Raw genomic sequence first — 16671 nt, 5'->3', positions numbered from 1 at the left:
GTTTGTGAAAGGAGTTTTTGTGCTTGTGGATTTCTGTTCCTGCCTCTAGATCTACAATAATCCCATAATTGTGATGCCAAGCAGTGCCTGAAGACCATTTCATCACAGTCTGTATAATGTGCAAATACCATTAAGTTAGAGGGACTTTCTCATTAATTCTCCATGCCAGTGACAAGCCAGAAATTACCACAATTGATTTTCGCCACTCATTATCAATCATCCAAGAACTTTGTCACATCTCAGCTGTCCCACCTGGGTCCCAGCATACATTTGCAGACTTCAACATATGTTAAACTAATAAAAAACAACAGTCAGAGCAACATCTGGACTCAAGCCCCAGACAAAAACAAACTGTGTATGTTCCTGACTCATTTGGTGGTAAACTTCCCACTAAGTACCAGTATCCTACAGAGAACCAGCAGTGGCCAGATTAAGGAACATCTGATTGTACACTGCCTGTTAATATTTTTTGTCTTGCAAACACAAAAATCCCCACACCTCTGTTTTGCTTTAAAAACTTAAACAATTCATAGGGTGTTTGCTTCCTGGAAGAAGCAAATTCAGGCATCTGAAATGCAGTTTGTCCCTCAAGCTCTCTGCAGCACCCCAGAGAGTCTGTAAATAAGTGTAATCTTTTAAAATCATCAGTTCTCTTTGGCTCATCTGGATCCAGAAAGTACTCAAAACTGGCTCAAAGATGGAATTATCACTAGATAATAATAATAACCTGTATGGAAGCTGTTTCAGGGTAATGCCCACCTTTTTTATTAGGTGGCTTTTGAGATTTCCAGTAGAGATTTGGAATACTAAGCAGTAAGAGGTTAGAAGGGTATTTCAATCTGGAAGTGTTTCTCCAGATAATTGCATTCCTAATCCCTGAAAAGTCATGATCTCAGTTTATTGTGCTGGGATAGAAGGTGTCCAATTAGTCTTTTATGACATGATCCAGCACAGGCTTTGGCATTGCCAGCAAGGTAACAACTTGTAAATCATCACAGGGGAAAAAATAAAGATTTTGCTGGTACGAGGAAGTCAGGCTTTTATAGACCAGCTCTGTCTTGTGCTCCCAGTGGAACAAGAGTGGGATACACCTTTCTCCCAGATACTGCAAAACAACAGCTGACAACATCCACAAACACAAAGGATAATAAAGTCCACTTTTAGCTTGTGTGGAAGAGCCAGCTCCTGTCCAAGCTGGATACAAATGAGTTGCGGAATAAGGATTTAACAATTAAAAATTGTAAAGCAGGTATGTTTTATTTCCAGCTGGGACGTACTGGGGATTTCCCACCGTACAAGCGAGCCTGGTCGAGACAGATTCCAGCTTTAAATACGCACAGAGCCCACAAAACCACCCCTCCCTGCCCGCCCATTCCCCGCCCACTCTCCGCCTCTTTGCACTTCATATTATAATTATCTTTTGTGGCTCCACACCTCCTGGTGGTCACGGGCAGGGGTCTGCTGATGAAGTAACAAGTCTTCCTCCATCCCTGAGCAGGCGCAGCGAGGGTTTGGGTGATTGCCAGGTCGGTTTGTCCTGGCCAAAACCAGGACCTGGTTCTTGCTGGTTTCTTAATCAACTGATTCTGCTTTATTGGGTCTTCACAATCAGAAGACAGTGTAGAAAGTCCCTTGACAAATTTGTTCCTTTTGGGTCTTACTCTGAGTTCAAAAAAGCACAAAGACCTTGCTTCAGACAATAAAACATGGGCATGATCCTGTCCAGCACTGGGCCTGTTTCCTTTAGACATACAGCTGCAATAGTCCAGCCCTGCTCATTTTTAGGCAATGCTGAGAGCCACTGATTTTTATCTTGGCTGGATGTTTAACTCCAGCTTAAAATGAAAAATAGCCCTAAGAAGCCAGAGCAGCATTTCATTCCTTAAATATAATTAAGCAGGTTCAAATTCAAAGTATAAAGTGACTGAAGGTGATTCAAATAAAAATAATCTACCCATGACCAGACAGAGCAAGGTGTGAGGGGAAAGGCCTAATTGTTAAGGTTTCAGAGAACTGTCAAGTACTCTCCTCCAAGGAGCATCACCTTGAGTAAGCAGCAGTGATTCAGTCTGTTCACCCAAGTAATGGGGAGAATAGAGTCCAAGCTCCTAAGAACACTACAAAAGCATTAAGATTTTAAACTTGGGATTCAAGATGTGTTAAAGCAATTGACACAACACAAGTACATCTCACAGAGCGTGCAGACACTGCAATCTTCCCCCCACAAGTGTGCTGCCCCTCACACATAGCTTGCCCACACTTTCGAAAGCTCAGCCCTCAGCATCTGACTAGAGAGAGCTTTTTAAACTTTAAAATTTAAGAGCTGACTGGCTTTCTTCAAATGCCCATTTCTGCCAGCACCTGCCTAGGCCAGGAGCATCTGTCCAGTCATAATCTGCACAACAGAAATCCATCTGCAGCCACTTATCTTTCAAGTTCATTTACAGCAGAGGAGACCAATGAGATAAAACCAAACACTAAAAACTCCTGTGCAAACACAGCTCACGGGTTCCTGTAAAGGCGCTGCAGCAGCAAGGGAAGAGCAACGCTGCCATCTGCAGGCACTCGGAATTGAAGCCTCCTAATTTAGAAAGATCAGCCCGTGTTTAGATGTCATGGTATCCTGAATTTCAGCCTTTATAACTATCTCCAAATGCGTTTGTGGAGCACACGGTGCCACTGGCCAAGGCAGGAACATTTCAAACCATGCTTCAGGCTCATTTATGACATACATTATATTCATGACACACATTATGCTGTCACAGTTCTATGGAGCAGTGACCATGGCATTGCAAAATTGGCAGAACATACTGGTAAGGATGAGAAAGTTCATCTTTATTAAAGGTATTAGAGTTCAGCTGAAACCTCCGTACAAAAATTGAACAGTACAGGGCACAGAAAACTGCAGCAGAGAAAATTCTGCACATCGATGAATATACCAGAACTACTCTAATTCTGCCATTAGTAAGAAATTATTACTGTTTGCCTTGTAATAGGGAAGGACGGGGCTACTAGATTCATAAAAGGACTTTAAACCAAAGAAAAAAAAAAGATTTTTCAGGCACTTATACTATAAACATGGCAGATGAAGACCCTCTTTCTTTCGTGACCATGTTTTAATCCATGTGCAAAAAATACAACTTGAGTAATATAAAAGAATGAAACATAGCATAATGAACTGAGTAACATTCAGACAGTTTATTGGGTACGAAGAAAGGCCAGGAGGTGCTTTAGGACACATTAACAGATCTGTTCATCTACCAGTGCACACTCTTCACACCGCAATACAGCTCATCAAGGGTGACCTGAAAGAAGTCTCTGAAGTTTATATTCAAGGAAAGTAGCATGGGACAGGGAAAAGTGGGGTAGGGAAGAGAGCCAGCATCTTTATCACAAAGCAAACCAATAAATGAACCTCTCACACTACTCATTGATTATGTGTGAAGATTCTTTTGGCCTAATTACGTTGGTTAAGTCAGCCTTTGTGTTAGTTTGTATCTAAAATGTTTTCTAGTACTAACAAGCTTTTTGGAAAGCACACAGAGATAAAGCACTTTTTACTTTCAAAGCTCTTTATGACCATGATGTCAGCTCAGCGTCCCTGTAAGGTAGGCAAAAATTAACTGTTTTCTGAGACACAGAGAAGTTAAATGACTTCCTCAAAACCATGGTGAAGAATATATTAGCTATTACTAATATCCTTAAGCACCTGGAATGATATTGTTTTTCACAGAGAGGGAATTGGAGGCAACCAGCATCTTCTAGTAAGGAATTACCAAATTTTCATCTCAGTTTTACTAATAAAATACTTTGAATCTCCCCTACCTTGGAAAGAGTTCCACACATCTATTTTTGTACTAATGAGCTGTTTCATCTTAGTAAGAAAAAGCACTGGTCCTTTCCAGCCCTAAGTAGACATCCTACCCAGGGAAGGGTAGTCAAGGTACAGTAAGAGTTACACACTCCAGGGCCCCAATGATCTTCCCATTATTACAATTACATTTGTCAAAGATACAAGTCAAGTCACTTTAAGGAATTTAGCTGGAGTACTCCAGTTTTTGTAAAAGAAGTAGAGAAAAGATAACTAACCATTCTTTGAAATGAAAAGCTATTCAAAACCAAGCTCTCCTAAAATGAAGCACACAGCTGCTACAAAGGCAGGATTAACCCAATAAACCTGCATATCCCCTATTGCAAGATTAACAGAGTTGTCAGCTCAGCCCTTACTTATCCCTACAAAAGCTTTTGGTTTGCAGAAATGTGAAATGGGTATTGGAGCCAGGTTCTTCTCCATTCTGTCCTCAGAGAAGCAACAGTAGAAATTCTGTGTATATCTGCATTGAAAACAGTTTCCAAAATCTTCTGAATATCTCCCTCCACCCATCTGAGCTGAACTTTTGCATTTTCTCCTTGTGTTTTTAATCCTAACAAGTATTTTTCTGTAGAAAGCAGTTGCTGAAGTCCATCTTTTCTCATCCTGTGCCTAGCCAGAACAGAGATCATTTGCCCATTACAATAAATAAAGGATGAAACTGTGGCTCATTAAATAGGCCTGCTAAGACTCCTTCCCATTAACTTCAGCTCAGATGTAACTGCTGGGTAACACTGGATAAGATGAAGCTGTAAACCAGTCTCTAAATAGCTGTACCATGTAATCCTGTCAGTACAACCCACTAAAGGGACATTTGGCTCTTTCAGATTTACACCACTTACCTATGACAGATGCAGGGTGACACCACGTGAGTTTATTGCTGGTTTATTGCTGGTAAAATCCCTTCATACAGTGGCTCACAAACACACACTTGTTCAAAAGCAAGGCTGTGACCTGGCACCAGGAGCTCTAATTCAACATCTGTGTCAATTCCTCTGAGCTTTCCACAGCTCCTCAAACAAGCTTTTCATGAAAACTGCAGGACTACGTAACACAGAAGAGAATTCAGTTGCCACTAGGTAATATGTTATGGATCAAATCCATCTTTGCACTGGAAGGCACATGTTCTCCCCATCATGTTTGGCATGTTTTGGATACAGCTACATAACTGCTGAAACAATCAGCTCTCCAAAGGGCCACATGAACAGCAAGTGGGAAGATGTGCAGGAGGAAACAAAGCAACACTGGAGGGTACAGAGTGGGGAAAAGAGGTGGGGAACTTCCCTTGAGACATCACTTTACTGTGACTCAGTGACACAAAATCTGGACTCCATTAGGAAAAATCTTGTTAACGAAATTGGTTTCTTCTGTTTGCAGTCCTGATTTTTATGCAGAGCCAATGCAATAATCCAGATTTGTTTTTTCTAACACTATCTTTCTTCTTTGGTGATCTGGGCTTCTTATAATAAGACATTTCACTATAACACTGTGAATAATACTCTAAATAAATAGAGAAAAACCAATGAAAAAACTGCTTTTTTAATTCAAGAATTAATGTATCCATTAATCCATAGCTATTCAGAGAAATCTGGCACTCTGCCAGTTCCCCCTTACCTCAAAACCTGTCATTTCAGAGAGTAAATTCTAAGCAAATACAAAAATGGAAACCATTTGTTTTTCTACCCATTGAGGGTTTTCCAGTTGCATGGTTTGCATTTACAGCTTCAGCTTTTGTAGCAGAATACAGATTTACTGGTTCTGGCCTAAAGTTTGTGCAGTGGGTTATTTATGCTCCATTTTAGCACCACAACCCAGAGATTTATAACTTTGATATTTCTAGACTATATGGGACAAGCAGAAGCAATATTTCATGAATCAGTATCTAGTGCATTTCAGGGAGCTTGGAAATAAAAGCTTGAAAATTGGCTAGGAAAAGCAAAACAAAAATTAAAACATACAACAGATGAAATACACTTACAGGGGAGTGAATTAATGGCACCTAGGTTGTGATGCTAAACAATTGGCAGTGTTTTGTGATTCCCATATGGGAGCCACTGGACTCTTTCACCACTGTAAGAAAAGAAGTGATAAGAGCAATCTTTGTGCTTGTGAAGTGAACAGAGAGTGTGATTTGAGGCTCTATCTTTCACTGAACTGTGAAAAAAATTAGGTGGCAGGAGGATGAGGTTCTTTAAACATTTCCTTCACCTTATGTCACCTTGCCCCTCAAAGCAAAGCCACACAGTTCTCCCCTTCTGAAGAACTGACAATTCCCTTTTTTGAAGTCTGTTGTATAATCTATCCAAGACCAGAAATCATAACATTCACTATCAACAGTGCAAGGTGGTCTTTCCATTCTTCTCACTGTTCATAAATGGGTCATTAACTCATAACATCCACTGTCCATAGTGGGTCATTTACTCATAACTTCCACTGTCCATAAATGGGTCATTTACTCCTAACATCCACTGTCCATGGTGGTCATTTACTCCTAACATCCACTGTCCATAGTGGGTCATTTACTCATAACTTCCACTGTCCATAGTGGGTCATTTACTCCTAACATCCACTGTCCATAAATAGGTCATTTACTCCTAACTTCCACTGTTTATTGACATGAACAGTGCATTTGAGGCCTGACCCTACAGCTCTTTTCACAGTTTGGGCAGAGCACCAGCTGGTGCCAACGTAATGCCAAACACATAGAAGAGCCCCAGCAGCAGATTGAGTTTGGCTGTCCGCTGAGGGATTTTGCTGAAGCTCTGGCTCCGGAATTGCCTCTCCAGTGAGAAGGCCATGGGGATGGTGAGCAGTGGCAGCGCCATGCTGATGGTGTAACGTGTGGCCAGCACACAGAAGATCAGGTAGGGCAGGAAGAGCAGCACGGTGTAGAGGATGTAGGAGAGCGTGGGGCCGATGAGGATGGCCAGGGTGACGATCCCCGCCTGCCGGTCCGACTCCATGTCCCGCGTGTTGTTGCTGTGCAGGATGGCCTCGGTGCTGAGGGCCAGGGGGACAGCGTAGAGCAGGGGGGACACGGACAGGTACCCGACCTGCACTGCGTGGGCAAACATCACAGCCAGGGGCCCAAAGGTGATCAGGATCACCACGTCCCCGAGCGCGACGTATTTGAATCCGATTCCTGCGGCAAGACACAAGGATAAAATTGAGCGTCATTAAAGGGTTCAAGAGGATGAATTAAAGAGTTAAAGAATTCAAGAGGATGAATTAATGAATTCAAGAATTCAACAGAATGAATTAATGAATTCAAGAATTCAACAGAATGACAGAAGAGAATGGGTGACACAACAGTTCAGCCCTTTCCCATAGGAATGTTGCAAAACATGCAGCTGTGGACAAGAAACATGTTATCTCTTTTTTAAGATAAGGATTTCTCCAGACAAACAATTTAACAAAAACTAAGGGCCAGGTTAAAACCATCTAGAAGTAGGTGTCTCTGCAGAAATCTATAGAAATAAGGTCTAAATCTATAGAAATAAGGCCTAAACCTACAGAAATAAGGCCTAAACCTACAGAAATAAGGTACTTTTTAGTGTGATCATGCATGCTAGAACCTGATCCTGAAGAGATACAGAAAATGCTCAGAACAAATGAAAAACTGATAAGATGCTTTCAGGGAAACCCATATAAATTAAAGGCTAACAGTTTGAAACTAAGTTATTTTTTCTTCTCCTAGTAATGATGTTTGTACCTATCCAACACAGAAAGACACTAAAATATTCTTATTAAGAGGAATCGCAAACTCTACAGCATTCACAGTGAAACTCCATCAAAGATTAGCAACAAAACATTCCAAACCAAAGTAACACTCCTACCAAAGGAAAGAAAATATGCCATTAGCTACAATGCTAAAGGATATGAGATAAACATCACAAAAAGATTCAGCAATAGCTCTGAGAAGCATCTAAATCCATATATGTAAATAATAATGCCTCAACACCAGCTGAAGATCTCAGTATGACTCTTCCCACAACATCCAATTGCAAAGAATACAAGTTTATGTACCAGAGCTTCAGGAAACACCACAAATATTTTATGGCAGTGCACTAGATAGACCATGTGTGTCTTCTAGAAGCCTTTTGACAATTCAGCTGATTCTATCACTCCTACACTCAGATTCATAACAAACGGGGTGCAGCATTTACCTCCGGTGTAAAGGAAGGAGCTGGAAAGTCCTCCAAAGTAAATCAAGGCCAGGTGCTCCAGCTTGAGCGTGGAGACAGCATAGAGCCCGGCAGCGCAGAGACAGCCCACGGTGTAGAGAAAGACTCCAAACCGGACCACATCCTGCGGCTCCAAAATCTGGTCCACCAACGTCCTGTCATCACTCTTCTTGTGATCGATGCCTTTGGAGAAGTCATAGTAGGTGTTCACCAAGTTGCCGGCCCCGTGCACGGCCAGGACGGTCACGGCGCTGCCCACCAGCAGCCCCGGGTCCAGCGCTCCCTGGGCGCGGTACGCCAGCGCGCTGCCCAGCGCCACAGGCGTCAGCGAGGCACTGAAGCTCCAGGGCCGGAGCGCCAGCACATAGGCCGCGCACTTGTGTCTCCAGCCGCCGGGGGCGGCCCCGTCAGCGCCCGCCAGCGCCGAGCCGCCGCCGTTCCTCTCGCTCCCGCGGGGGCTCTCGGCGCTGATACTGATCTTCTGCACCAGGTCTGCGGGTCCCATGCTCGTCCCTCGCCGTCTCGCAGCAGCAGCAGCACCTAGAAGGGGAAGGGCCGCACGTTAGCGGGGCGGCGGGGCCCGGGGGCAGCGAGGAGCGCCGCCGCCCCGGCGGCCTGAGGGGGATGCGAGAGCGCCGCCATTACCCGCCCTACCGGACCGCCGGCCTGCCCGGCCTCGCCACCCCCGCGGCCCTGCGCCAGGGGTTCCGCAGCTGCCGGCACCTCCCGGTGTACAAATGAAAAGAAAAATTAAGCGGCCCACGACGTCACGCGCGGCGGCGAGAGGGTCACCCCGCAGCAAGTGCCAGCACCAGGATTCACGCCATAGCTGCCACGGAGCGCCCCGAGCCCGGCGCAGACACAGCAGACTGTGCGGCTGTCGCGGGCAGCCGGACACATTTCAGCGGTGAACAGCGGGCACGGCACGGCATCACCCGCTCCCTTTGCGCATGCGCACAGCGCTTCACCCGGAGCACGGCTCTAGAAGGGATCTCAGTGCCCGTCCTGTCCCACCCTGCCATGGCAGGAACGCCTGCCGCTGCCCCAGAGTGCTGCCAGCCCTGCCCAGCCTGGCCTTGGACACTGCCAGGCGTGGGGCAGCCACAGCTCCCCTGGACAACCTGTGCCAGGACCTCCCCACCCTTTCAGGAAAGAGCATTTACCTAACATCTAAACTAAATTTCATCTCTTTTAGTCTGATGCCATTCCCCCTTGTTCCTCCTTGCAGGCCACTCCAGATATTGGAAGGCTGCTCTGAGACGTCCACACAACCTTCTCTTCTCCCATAGAGGAGATGCTTTAGTCCCCATCCCGTCGCTCCACCATGTAACAGCACCACACAGCTCGGGATCACTTGCTGAGGGTGCAAGATGTCATGCAGAAGAGTGCCGAACGCTTCGCACAAGCCCAAGCAGATCGCACCGGTTGTTCTACCCTATCCACCCATGCTGCAGCCCGGCCATAGCCGACGCCTCCCGGAAGGGCGGAAGCCGGCATCGGGAAGGTGGGCCTAACGGGCAAACCCAGCCATTCTATTGGTCAGACGTACTGCCACTCAGTCATGATTGTCTCGATGATTGGTCAGAAGGCGACTGTCCTCTCTGTTCTTTGGGGAAGGGGCGGAGCTTTGAGCGCTTCTTCCCCCTTTCTCTTTTTCTATTGGTCAGATGTGATGCCGATCACGGCGTTTCTGGGAGCCTATTGGCCAGCAGCTGCTGGCCGGCGCCGCAGGCGCGGCGGCGGGGCGGGCCCGGGGCCCGGAGTAGGGGAGCCGGCGGCGGCGGCGGGTGAGTGAGTAAGTGAGAGAGAGCGAGCGAGAGCGGCGGTGCCTCTCATCACCATCGGCTCCTCCTCCCCTCACCTCCCGCTTCCCGCCCGGACCGACCTGCCCGAGCCCCGGCCGCGCAGCGCTGCCGCCTGCGGCCCCTCCGGCCGTGCCCGCCTTTCCCCGCCTCACCCCTCCCTCACCCTCGGCCTGCGGAGCTCCCCCCGGGCTCGGGCCTGCCGGGTCCCGTCCGCCGGCGTCTGTGGCCGTGAGGGGATCCCGAACTGACACCGGGCTGGGGCGATGTCAGCAGCTCCCGGCTGCTCTCTGATCCGCGGAGCCTCTCCTGGCTCCTGCCAGCAGCCTCCTCACCCATGGTCCCGCTGCGTGGTTGTGACCGCGTGTGGAACATTTGGGGAGAAGCAGTTGAAGTTCTTGTGTCAGTGCTTGGTTTGGTCTTATGTAATCTGAATATCGGGGTGGGGGCGTCAAGTATCTGGAATTTTTTCGACATAAAGAAAGGCTCCTGAGAAGTTTGTTTGTGTGTTATGCTAGGAAACCCCCTATTGCAATGATTGGTGCTGCTGTAACTGGACTTCCCATCTCTAAATATCTATTGGAGGATGTAACACTTGCTAGTGCTGAGTCTTCCTTGTGTCGGTGTAACACCGGGATTTCTGTGGAGAAACTTGGATAAAAGTGTATCAGTGTCAGATACAATGATGACATAATCCTGGGAATGGCTGTGTTTACTTATTATAGGTACTTGCAAAGCCTAGTTTGGTCCTGCTGTTTTTCAACTGTTGCATGACCCTTGATTTAGCATTGGATCACCAGAGGGCACGTGGCCTACTGTGATGTGTTTTGGTATTTGAGGAACTAGAGAGCAGACAGGCTGGGGGTGAAGATATGTGGTGATCCACTTTTATCATGGAGTGTGATGCCTAAGGAATATAGTCATTACTTGTAATTTTATGGTCTACCAACACAGCATCTCTATCTGTATTTTGGGAACAGTCAGGAGGGACAGCCTTAAGGCAGAAGCTCAGAGATTTCAATTAAAGCAGTAAAAAAAAAGTGTCTCTCTGAAGAATTTACAGGACTTGATGCCCCTGAGCCCCAGCCCGCTGCCACCATGTCGGGCACAGTGTCCATCCTCCAACAATTTGCCAATGGCCTGAAGAGCCGCAGCGAAGAGACGAGGGCGAAAGCTGCCAAGGACCTGCAGCATTATGTCACCATGGAGCTGCGTGAGGTGAGGGCTGCAAAGGGATTGTTTATCCTCGTGGGGAATGGGCTGGGTGCTGTGGCAATGGAGATTTTTGGGGTATGGAAGCTGGTCTTAGAGAGGAGATGGGCACAGCAGGGAGGTTTTTTTTGCCCCCTGGTACGTAGGAGAGGTGAGCGAGTTGGTGACACAAGCAGGTGGTCAAGTACCAGAATAAGTAAACTTGCTGCATATAGGACACAAGTAAGAGAAACTGTTTTGAGCTCGTAATGTGTGGTTGATTTAATTTTCTTCTGTTTAAGTGGCATAAGAAGCATTTTCTTTATGGAGGTTTTGGAGCAGGAGGGAGGGAGAGAATGCTGAAAGTTGATTTGAACTTTTTGCTTTTACAGATGAGTCAGGAAGAATCTACCAGGTTTTATGATCAGCTGAACCATCACATATTTGAGCTGGTCTCTAGTTCTGATGCAAATGAAAGGAAGGGTGGCATTCTGGCTATAGGTGAGTGAAAGTGCATAATGCTTCTGCTGTTTTCTCTTCATGCAACGATCTTTAGGGACAGATTTTCAAAAGGAATGATCTTTTATACTTGGGCCTGATGTCTGACAGCTCAGTACACTGGGTGTGTTCAGGTTGCTGGGCTCTGGAAACCTGTGTGAAGTGTCAGCATGGGAGTTACTTAGAGTGGCTGAAAACCTGGCACTTAATGATCCCTGAGCTCTTCTGGGAGCTGAGCATCAAATGTGAATGCTGAGCACATGAAAATTGTGATCTGGAGCTCAGCTGAGGACGCTTTGTTCTACCTCTTTATGTGTATCAGTGTAGGCTGACTTTCTCAACTCTCTTCCATCTGGGGAGATTGATTCTTGTTATGTAAATGTACCTGGCTCCATAACAGCTACTCCATTTCCAAGAGGGGCTCAGGTAGCTTCTGCTTTGATTCTGATCAGCCTCTCCATGAGTGGCTCTGGCTGTGTGTTCTCTGGGAGATTGCAGAGCTGTCAGTCCCCACTGATTGAATCCCCACTCTTGGGGAATCAGCTTGTGTAAATACTTCCAGTACTGCAGCAGTTACTTCTTAAATAGCCTAGGAGATGTTGGTTTAGGCTCACAGATGTAATCATCCAGTCCCAATGTGTTTCTAGGCAGTATAAATGCCCTGGAGAAATCTTTATTGATAATATCAGATCTTAAGCTGGCAGTATCACTTTCAAATTGTTTTGTGAATTTAGTGATGTTGAAAGGTGCCAGCTTGACAACCCTGGACACTGAGCAGGGACAGAGCAGGGACAACCCAGGCATGGCAGCAAAAGCTTTCTGCCATGCTGGTGCCTGATGAGGTGCCTGGCCAGGAGAGACTGTCTCTAGGACTGGTGGGGAGAGCATTTCCTTGGTCCATTCAGTCTTTGGCTTTTCTTGTGAGATGGACTCACTATAGTAGTTGGATGTTGATGGATGTCTTTCTATTAGGAACAGGTCTGTGATCTCAGGATGGATTACTTTTTCTCTTTTAAAACTAAAAATGTTAAAAATCTATGAGGCTACCAGATGCATTTTCCCACTCACTTAAAAAGTTCAGGCTCAAAAGAGTGGTGTCCCTTTCTTGTTGCTTGATATTCTTTTTCCCTGTGGATTTTCAGTTTAGGAGGACTTAATGGGAATCTTTAAAGAGTGTGTAGGGAATACTAGCTCTCATCATTACCTACTGTCTGCCTCACTGCCTCTGGGGGAGGACTGCACATTGCTCCCTTTCTCTGCAGCAAGCCTTATCGGTGTTGAAGGAGGTAACGCCACCCGTATCGGCAGGTTTGCCAACTACCTGAGGAACCTGCTGCCATCCAACGACCCCGTGGTGATGGAGATGGCTTCCAAGGCCATCGGCAGGCTCGCCATGGCTGGTGACACCTTCACAGCTGAGTATGTGGAGTTCGAGGTGAAGCGAGCCCTGGAGTGGCTGGGAGCCGACAGGAACGAAGGTCGTAGACATGCAGCTGTAAGTGATGCCTTTTTTGTGGTCATAAAATAGTTGGGATTAGTGAACAGTGGTAGGAAATACGCACAGAAATCTGCAGAAGAGCTTTGGTCAGGATGGGAATGGCTGCCAGTGCATGTCTGAGAGTCTGTAATGCTCTCATGGCAGACAGAGTGCTGCTTCATTGCTTCTCCATTAGCCCAGTGACTAATGGAGACCTGTTATGCTTGGAATTGTCAGAGTGTGGATGGAAACAGCTCACAGACATCGACAGACTAAACAAATTGTACTGCACTGTAGAAGTTGGGAGGTTTGTGTGCTCATCTTCCAGATTGTTACTGTTTCCCTCCCCACCTCCAGGTTCTTGTCCTGCGTGAGCTGGCAATCAGCGTGCCTACCTTCTTCTTCCAACAAGTGCAGCCATTCTTTGACAATATCTTTGTGGCTGTGTGGGATCCCAAACAGGCCATCCGAGAGGGAGCTGTCTCTGCCTTAAGAGCCTGCCTTATCCTCACCACACAGCGGGAGCCAAAAGAGATGCAGAAGCCCCAGTGGTACAGAGTAAGAAAATAACTTTCTTTTGAGGCAGCTCCTCATAGTGCAGATGTTGAAGTGCCAGTTTTCAGAAGAGGTGGCTAAGCTAAGAACCTGTGTCACCTTTGTCAGTAAAAAACTGCCTCTCCTTGAAAGGGTTGAATATATAATGGCTTCCAAAGTGAGTAGTTCCTTTAGGCTATTACTGTATAAATAAGCAAGACTTAACTCCTTCAAGAAAACATTGTTCTATCTCATCTTCAGCTGTTGAACTTGACCTAGTTTTATAGCCATGCAACTATCTAGTGTCAGCTCTTACTAGTAGAGGGTTTTATTAGTGTAGATAAAACATAAGTGAGAAAGATGAGAATTCTTTTGTCTGAACTTTCGCTTTGCTGCCATTGTCACATGAATTCAAATTTATGATATCAAATAAGATTTGGACAGTGCAATCAAATGTTGTGACCTTGGACTTCTGGTAATCAAATAAGTGCTGCAGATGGTGATGAAGCTGATACCATGCTGTTTGGTTTTTTTTCAACACACCCAGTGGTGTTGAAAATGCTCTGCAGCAGAGTCCACAACTTTTGTGTGAATCAGAATTTTGTTGTGTTATACTTCTGTTATTACTCAGTTGAGGTTTGTGGCTACTCTTGGAAAATTCAGAACGTCAGTAACTCTTGACTGGCAGTACTACTTCATTTCCACAGGCTTTGTTTCTGCATTACCACTGAGATTTTTTTCTTTTCCCCCAAGCATACATATGAAGAGGCTGAGAAGGGCTTTGATGAGACTTTGGCCAAAGAGAAAGGAATGAATCGTGATGACCGAATCCACGGTGCCTTACTGATCCTCAATGAGCTAGTGAGAATCAGCAGTATGGAGGGAGAGGTGAGCAGAGGAATAAGGTGGGGATTATGGGGATTGATTGAGAGTGTACAGCAGCTCTGCAGTCTGTGGTAATATCCCATAGTGTTGTAATGGGATTGATGGGTGTAAACTCACCTGAACATGCAGTTGAGCACTGAAGTGTGTCAGAGAAATAAAAGGGACAATTTTAGGCTGAGGAGGTAATAAGCTCCAACAGAAAGGCTATTAACTGGATTAAATACAATGAAAAGGATTTTTTCTGTGGAGTGGAGTATCTTGCATGTTAGATACCCAAATATTTTTGCTGGATTTTACTGAGTTGATGTTTTACAGTGCTTAGGATATTGATTATACAGGATGCTATTCAGGAGATTTGGGTAACACTGTACTGGGATTATCTCACTCAGTTACTTTTTATTTTTTTAATGCTTCTCTACTTGGTCCAGCGCCTTAGAGAGGAGATGGAAGAGATCACTCAGCAGCAGCTTGTGCATGACAAGTACTGCAAAGACCTGATGGGCTTCAGTACCAAGCCTCGCCACATCACTCCCTTCACAAGCTTTCAGTCTCTTCAGCCATCTCAGTCAAATGCTTTGGCTGGTCTCCTGGGCTACAGTGCTCACCAAGGAATCATGGGGTTTGCAACCTCCCCTGTCCCAGCAAAATCTACTTTGGTAGAAAGTCGATGCTGCAGGGATCTAATGGAAGAGAAATTTGATCAAGTAAGTGTTTGTTCCTCAACTTGTCTCCCAACATTCTCAATATCTGTTCTTGCAGAGGAATTGTCCTCTTTGTTTTTACTTAGCAGGCAGTACTGCCTGGTATTGAACTGAGCCTTCAAAATGCAAAATTTACATGTATAGTGGCTTTGTCATTGTCTGTCTTGGGGCAAGTGATTTAATTCCTTTGGAAGCAGTCTTGATTATCCTTTTGTTTGGTGGACTCTGAAGCCGAGTGTCAGTAGAATGCCTAAAAGCACACAGGTAATAAACATTTAATTTAAAGCCTAATCTACTTCCTTCCAGGTCTGCCAGTGGGTTCTCAAGTGCAGAACCAGCAAAAATTCTTTGATCCAGATGACGGTTCTCAATCTGCTACCGCGGCTGGCAGCGTTCCGTCCTTCAGCGTTCACAGGTGACAAGACAGATGGTTGGATGTTAGAAATGTTGCTGAATTTGGGCTGGAAGTTGTCCAGCTCTCTTTGGTCCAGAGGAACTTGTGCAAGCAGTGCAGCACACCAAATGTGGTGCTTGTGTGATGAGCACATTGCTCTGTGGGAGGACAGTCTTTTTTTCTGAATAAGTGTGACTTGATAACTGATGCCAAAATGTTGCTCTGATGAAGAAAATAGATTGAAACCTATTGTCAGAACTTGGTGATCAATACCATAAGACGTAAAACCCTCCATTTTTGTTTTCTCCTCAGTATGTCAGACTTAGAGGAGAATTCTCTCTTGCTCTGACTTAGTAAATCCCAAATATTCTTAGAGTTCTCTTCCTTTTTCTTTGTTGCATGTGATAGGAAATACCTGCCCGCTGTAAAGCAGTTTAGTTGATTTATCAAGCAAGTTTAGGAGAGTATCAGAGTTGGAGACAAGTCATCAAGGTGCTTTTAGTGGGTTGGAACAATTTTTGTGTTAATTATTCCAAATTTCCAATCAATCATGAAACCAAGATGCTTGGATCTTATATGTGTATAAAACCTGTTGCAGTGGAGGTGTTTTATAGCTCTTTTGTTCTGGTGGTTTTTCTTTTTAAAAACAAGGCTTTCTGTTGTTTGAAATTTTTATTATATGATGACTTGTTTGCCACTGATCATATCACCAAATTTAACATGACTAGTTTTACACTTATAAAGGTTTAGTTGGAAACGTTATGCAGCTGTATGAACCTAAATGAAATCTAATATCTGTATTGTTTCCTCTTGTGGGCAGCTGATCAGTATCTTCCAGACACCATGAATCATGTTCTCAGTTGTGTGAAGAAGGAGAAGGAGCGAACAGCAGCCTTCCAGGCCTTGGGTTTGCTCTCTGTGGCTGTGAGGTCTGAGTTTCAAGCTTACCTACCAAAAGTCCTTGAAATCATAAAAGCAGCTCTTCCCCCAAAGGACTTTGCCCACAAGTAAGTATGTGAAAGCTAGAGGAAGAAATGGAAACACTTGCTCTTTATATAATTTTTGTAATGTGGGATCAAATTCTTATATTAAAATCAGAAGTGTTTGTATAAGGCTGATAACCCAGAAGTAGGA

The 16671-nt window shown here is 45.3% G+C and overlaps 2 protein-coding genes across 8 annotated transcripts in view; one reads left to right on the top strand and one right to left on the bottom strand.

Annotated features, from left to right (window-relative positions):
- Positions 1 to 3179: 3179 nt before the first annotated feature.
- UBIAD1 (UbiA prenyltransferase domain containing 1) lies at positions 3180 to 9510 on the bottom strand. Of its 3 annotated transcripts, none has more exons than XM_063417267.1 (3): positions 9219 to 9510; positions 8038 to 8595; positions 3180 to 7013 (listed from the first exon to the last, which is right to left on the bottom strand). In XM_063417267.1, the coding sequence occupies exons 1-3, from the start codon at positions 9223 to 9225 to the stop codon at positions 6526 to 6528; spliced, it is 1053 nt and encodes a 350-aa protein (XP_063273337.1). In that variant the 5' UTR covers positions 9226 to 9510; the 3' UTR covers positions 3180 to 6525. The 3 variants fall into 3 exon arrangements, with proteins under 3 accessions (XP_063273337.1, XP_063273338.1, XP_063273340.1); XM_063417268.1 differs by lacking the exon at positions 9219 to 9510 and adding an exon at positions 8701 to 8992; XM_063417270.1 differs by lacking the exon at positions 9219 to 9510 and adding an exon at positions 8710 to 8992.
- A 262-nt stretch (positions 9511 to 9772) lies between these two features.
- The window catches only part of MTOR (mechanistic target of rapamycin kinase), a 65594-nt gene continuing 58695 nt past the window's right edge, over positions 9773 to 16671 (top strand). For 2 of the 5 annotated variants that reach the window (XM_063417088.1, XM_063417086.1), the window contains exons 1-9: positions 9774 to 9842; positions 10912 to 11075; positions 11441 to 11549; positions 12809 to 13041; positions 13381 to 13581; positions 14311 to 14445; positions 14871 to 15146; positions 15450 to 15558; positions 16358 to 16544. In XM_063417088.1, the coding sequence (XP_063273158.1) occupies positions 10956 to 11075; positions 11441 to 11549; positions 12809 to 13041; positions 13381 to 13581; positions 14311 to 14445; positions 14871 to 15146; positions 15450 to 15558; positions 16358 to 16544 (1370 nt within the window). In that variant the 5' untranslated portion in view covers positions 9774 to 9842; positions 10912 to 10955. Of the gene's footprint in view, positions 10260 to 10911; positions 11076 to 11440; positions 11550 to 12808; positions 13042 to 13380; positions 13582 to 14310; positions 14446 to 14870; positions 15147 to 15449; positions 15559 to 16357; positions 16545 to 16671 lie in introns of all 5 variants that reach the window. The other 3 variants (XM_063417087.1, XM_063417089.1, XM_063417090.1) reach the window with 3 other exon arrangements.

Source organism: Prinia subflava, chromosome 21 (genome assembly GCF_021018805.1).
Source record: "Prinia subflava isolate CZ2003 ecotype Zambia chromosome 21, Cam_Psub_1.2, whole genome shotgun sequence".
NCBI lineage: Eukaryota > Metazoa > Chordata > Aves > Passeriformes > Cisticolidae > Prinia > Prinia subflava.
This window is presented reverse-complemented; position numbering and strand designations above follow the sequence as displayed.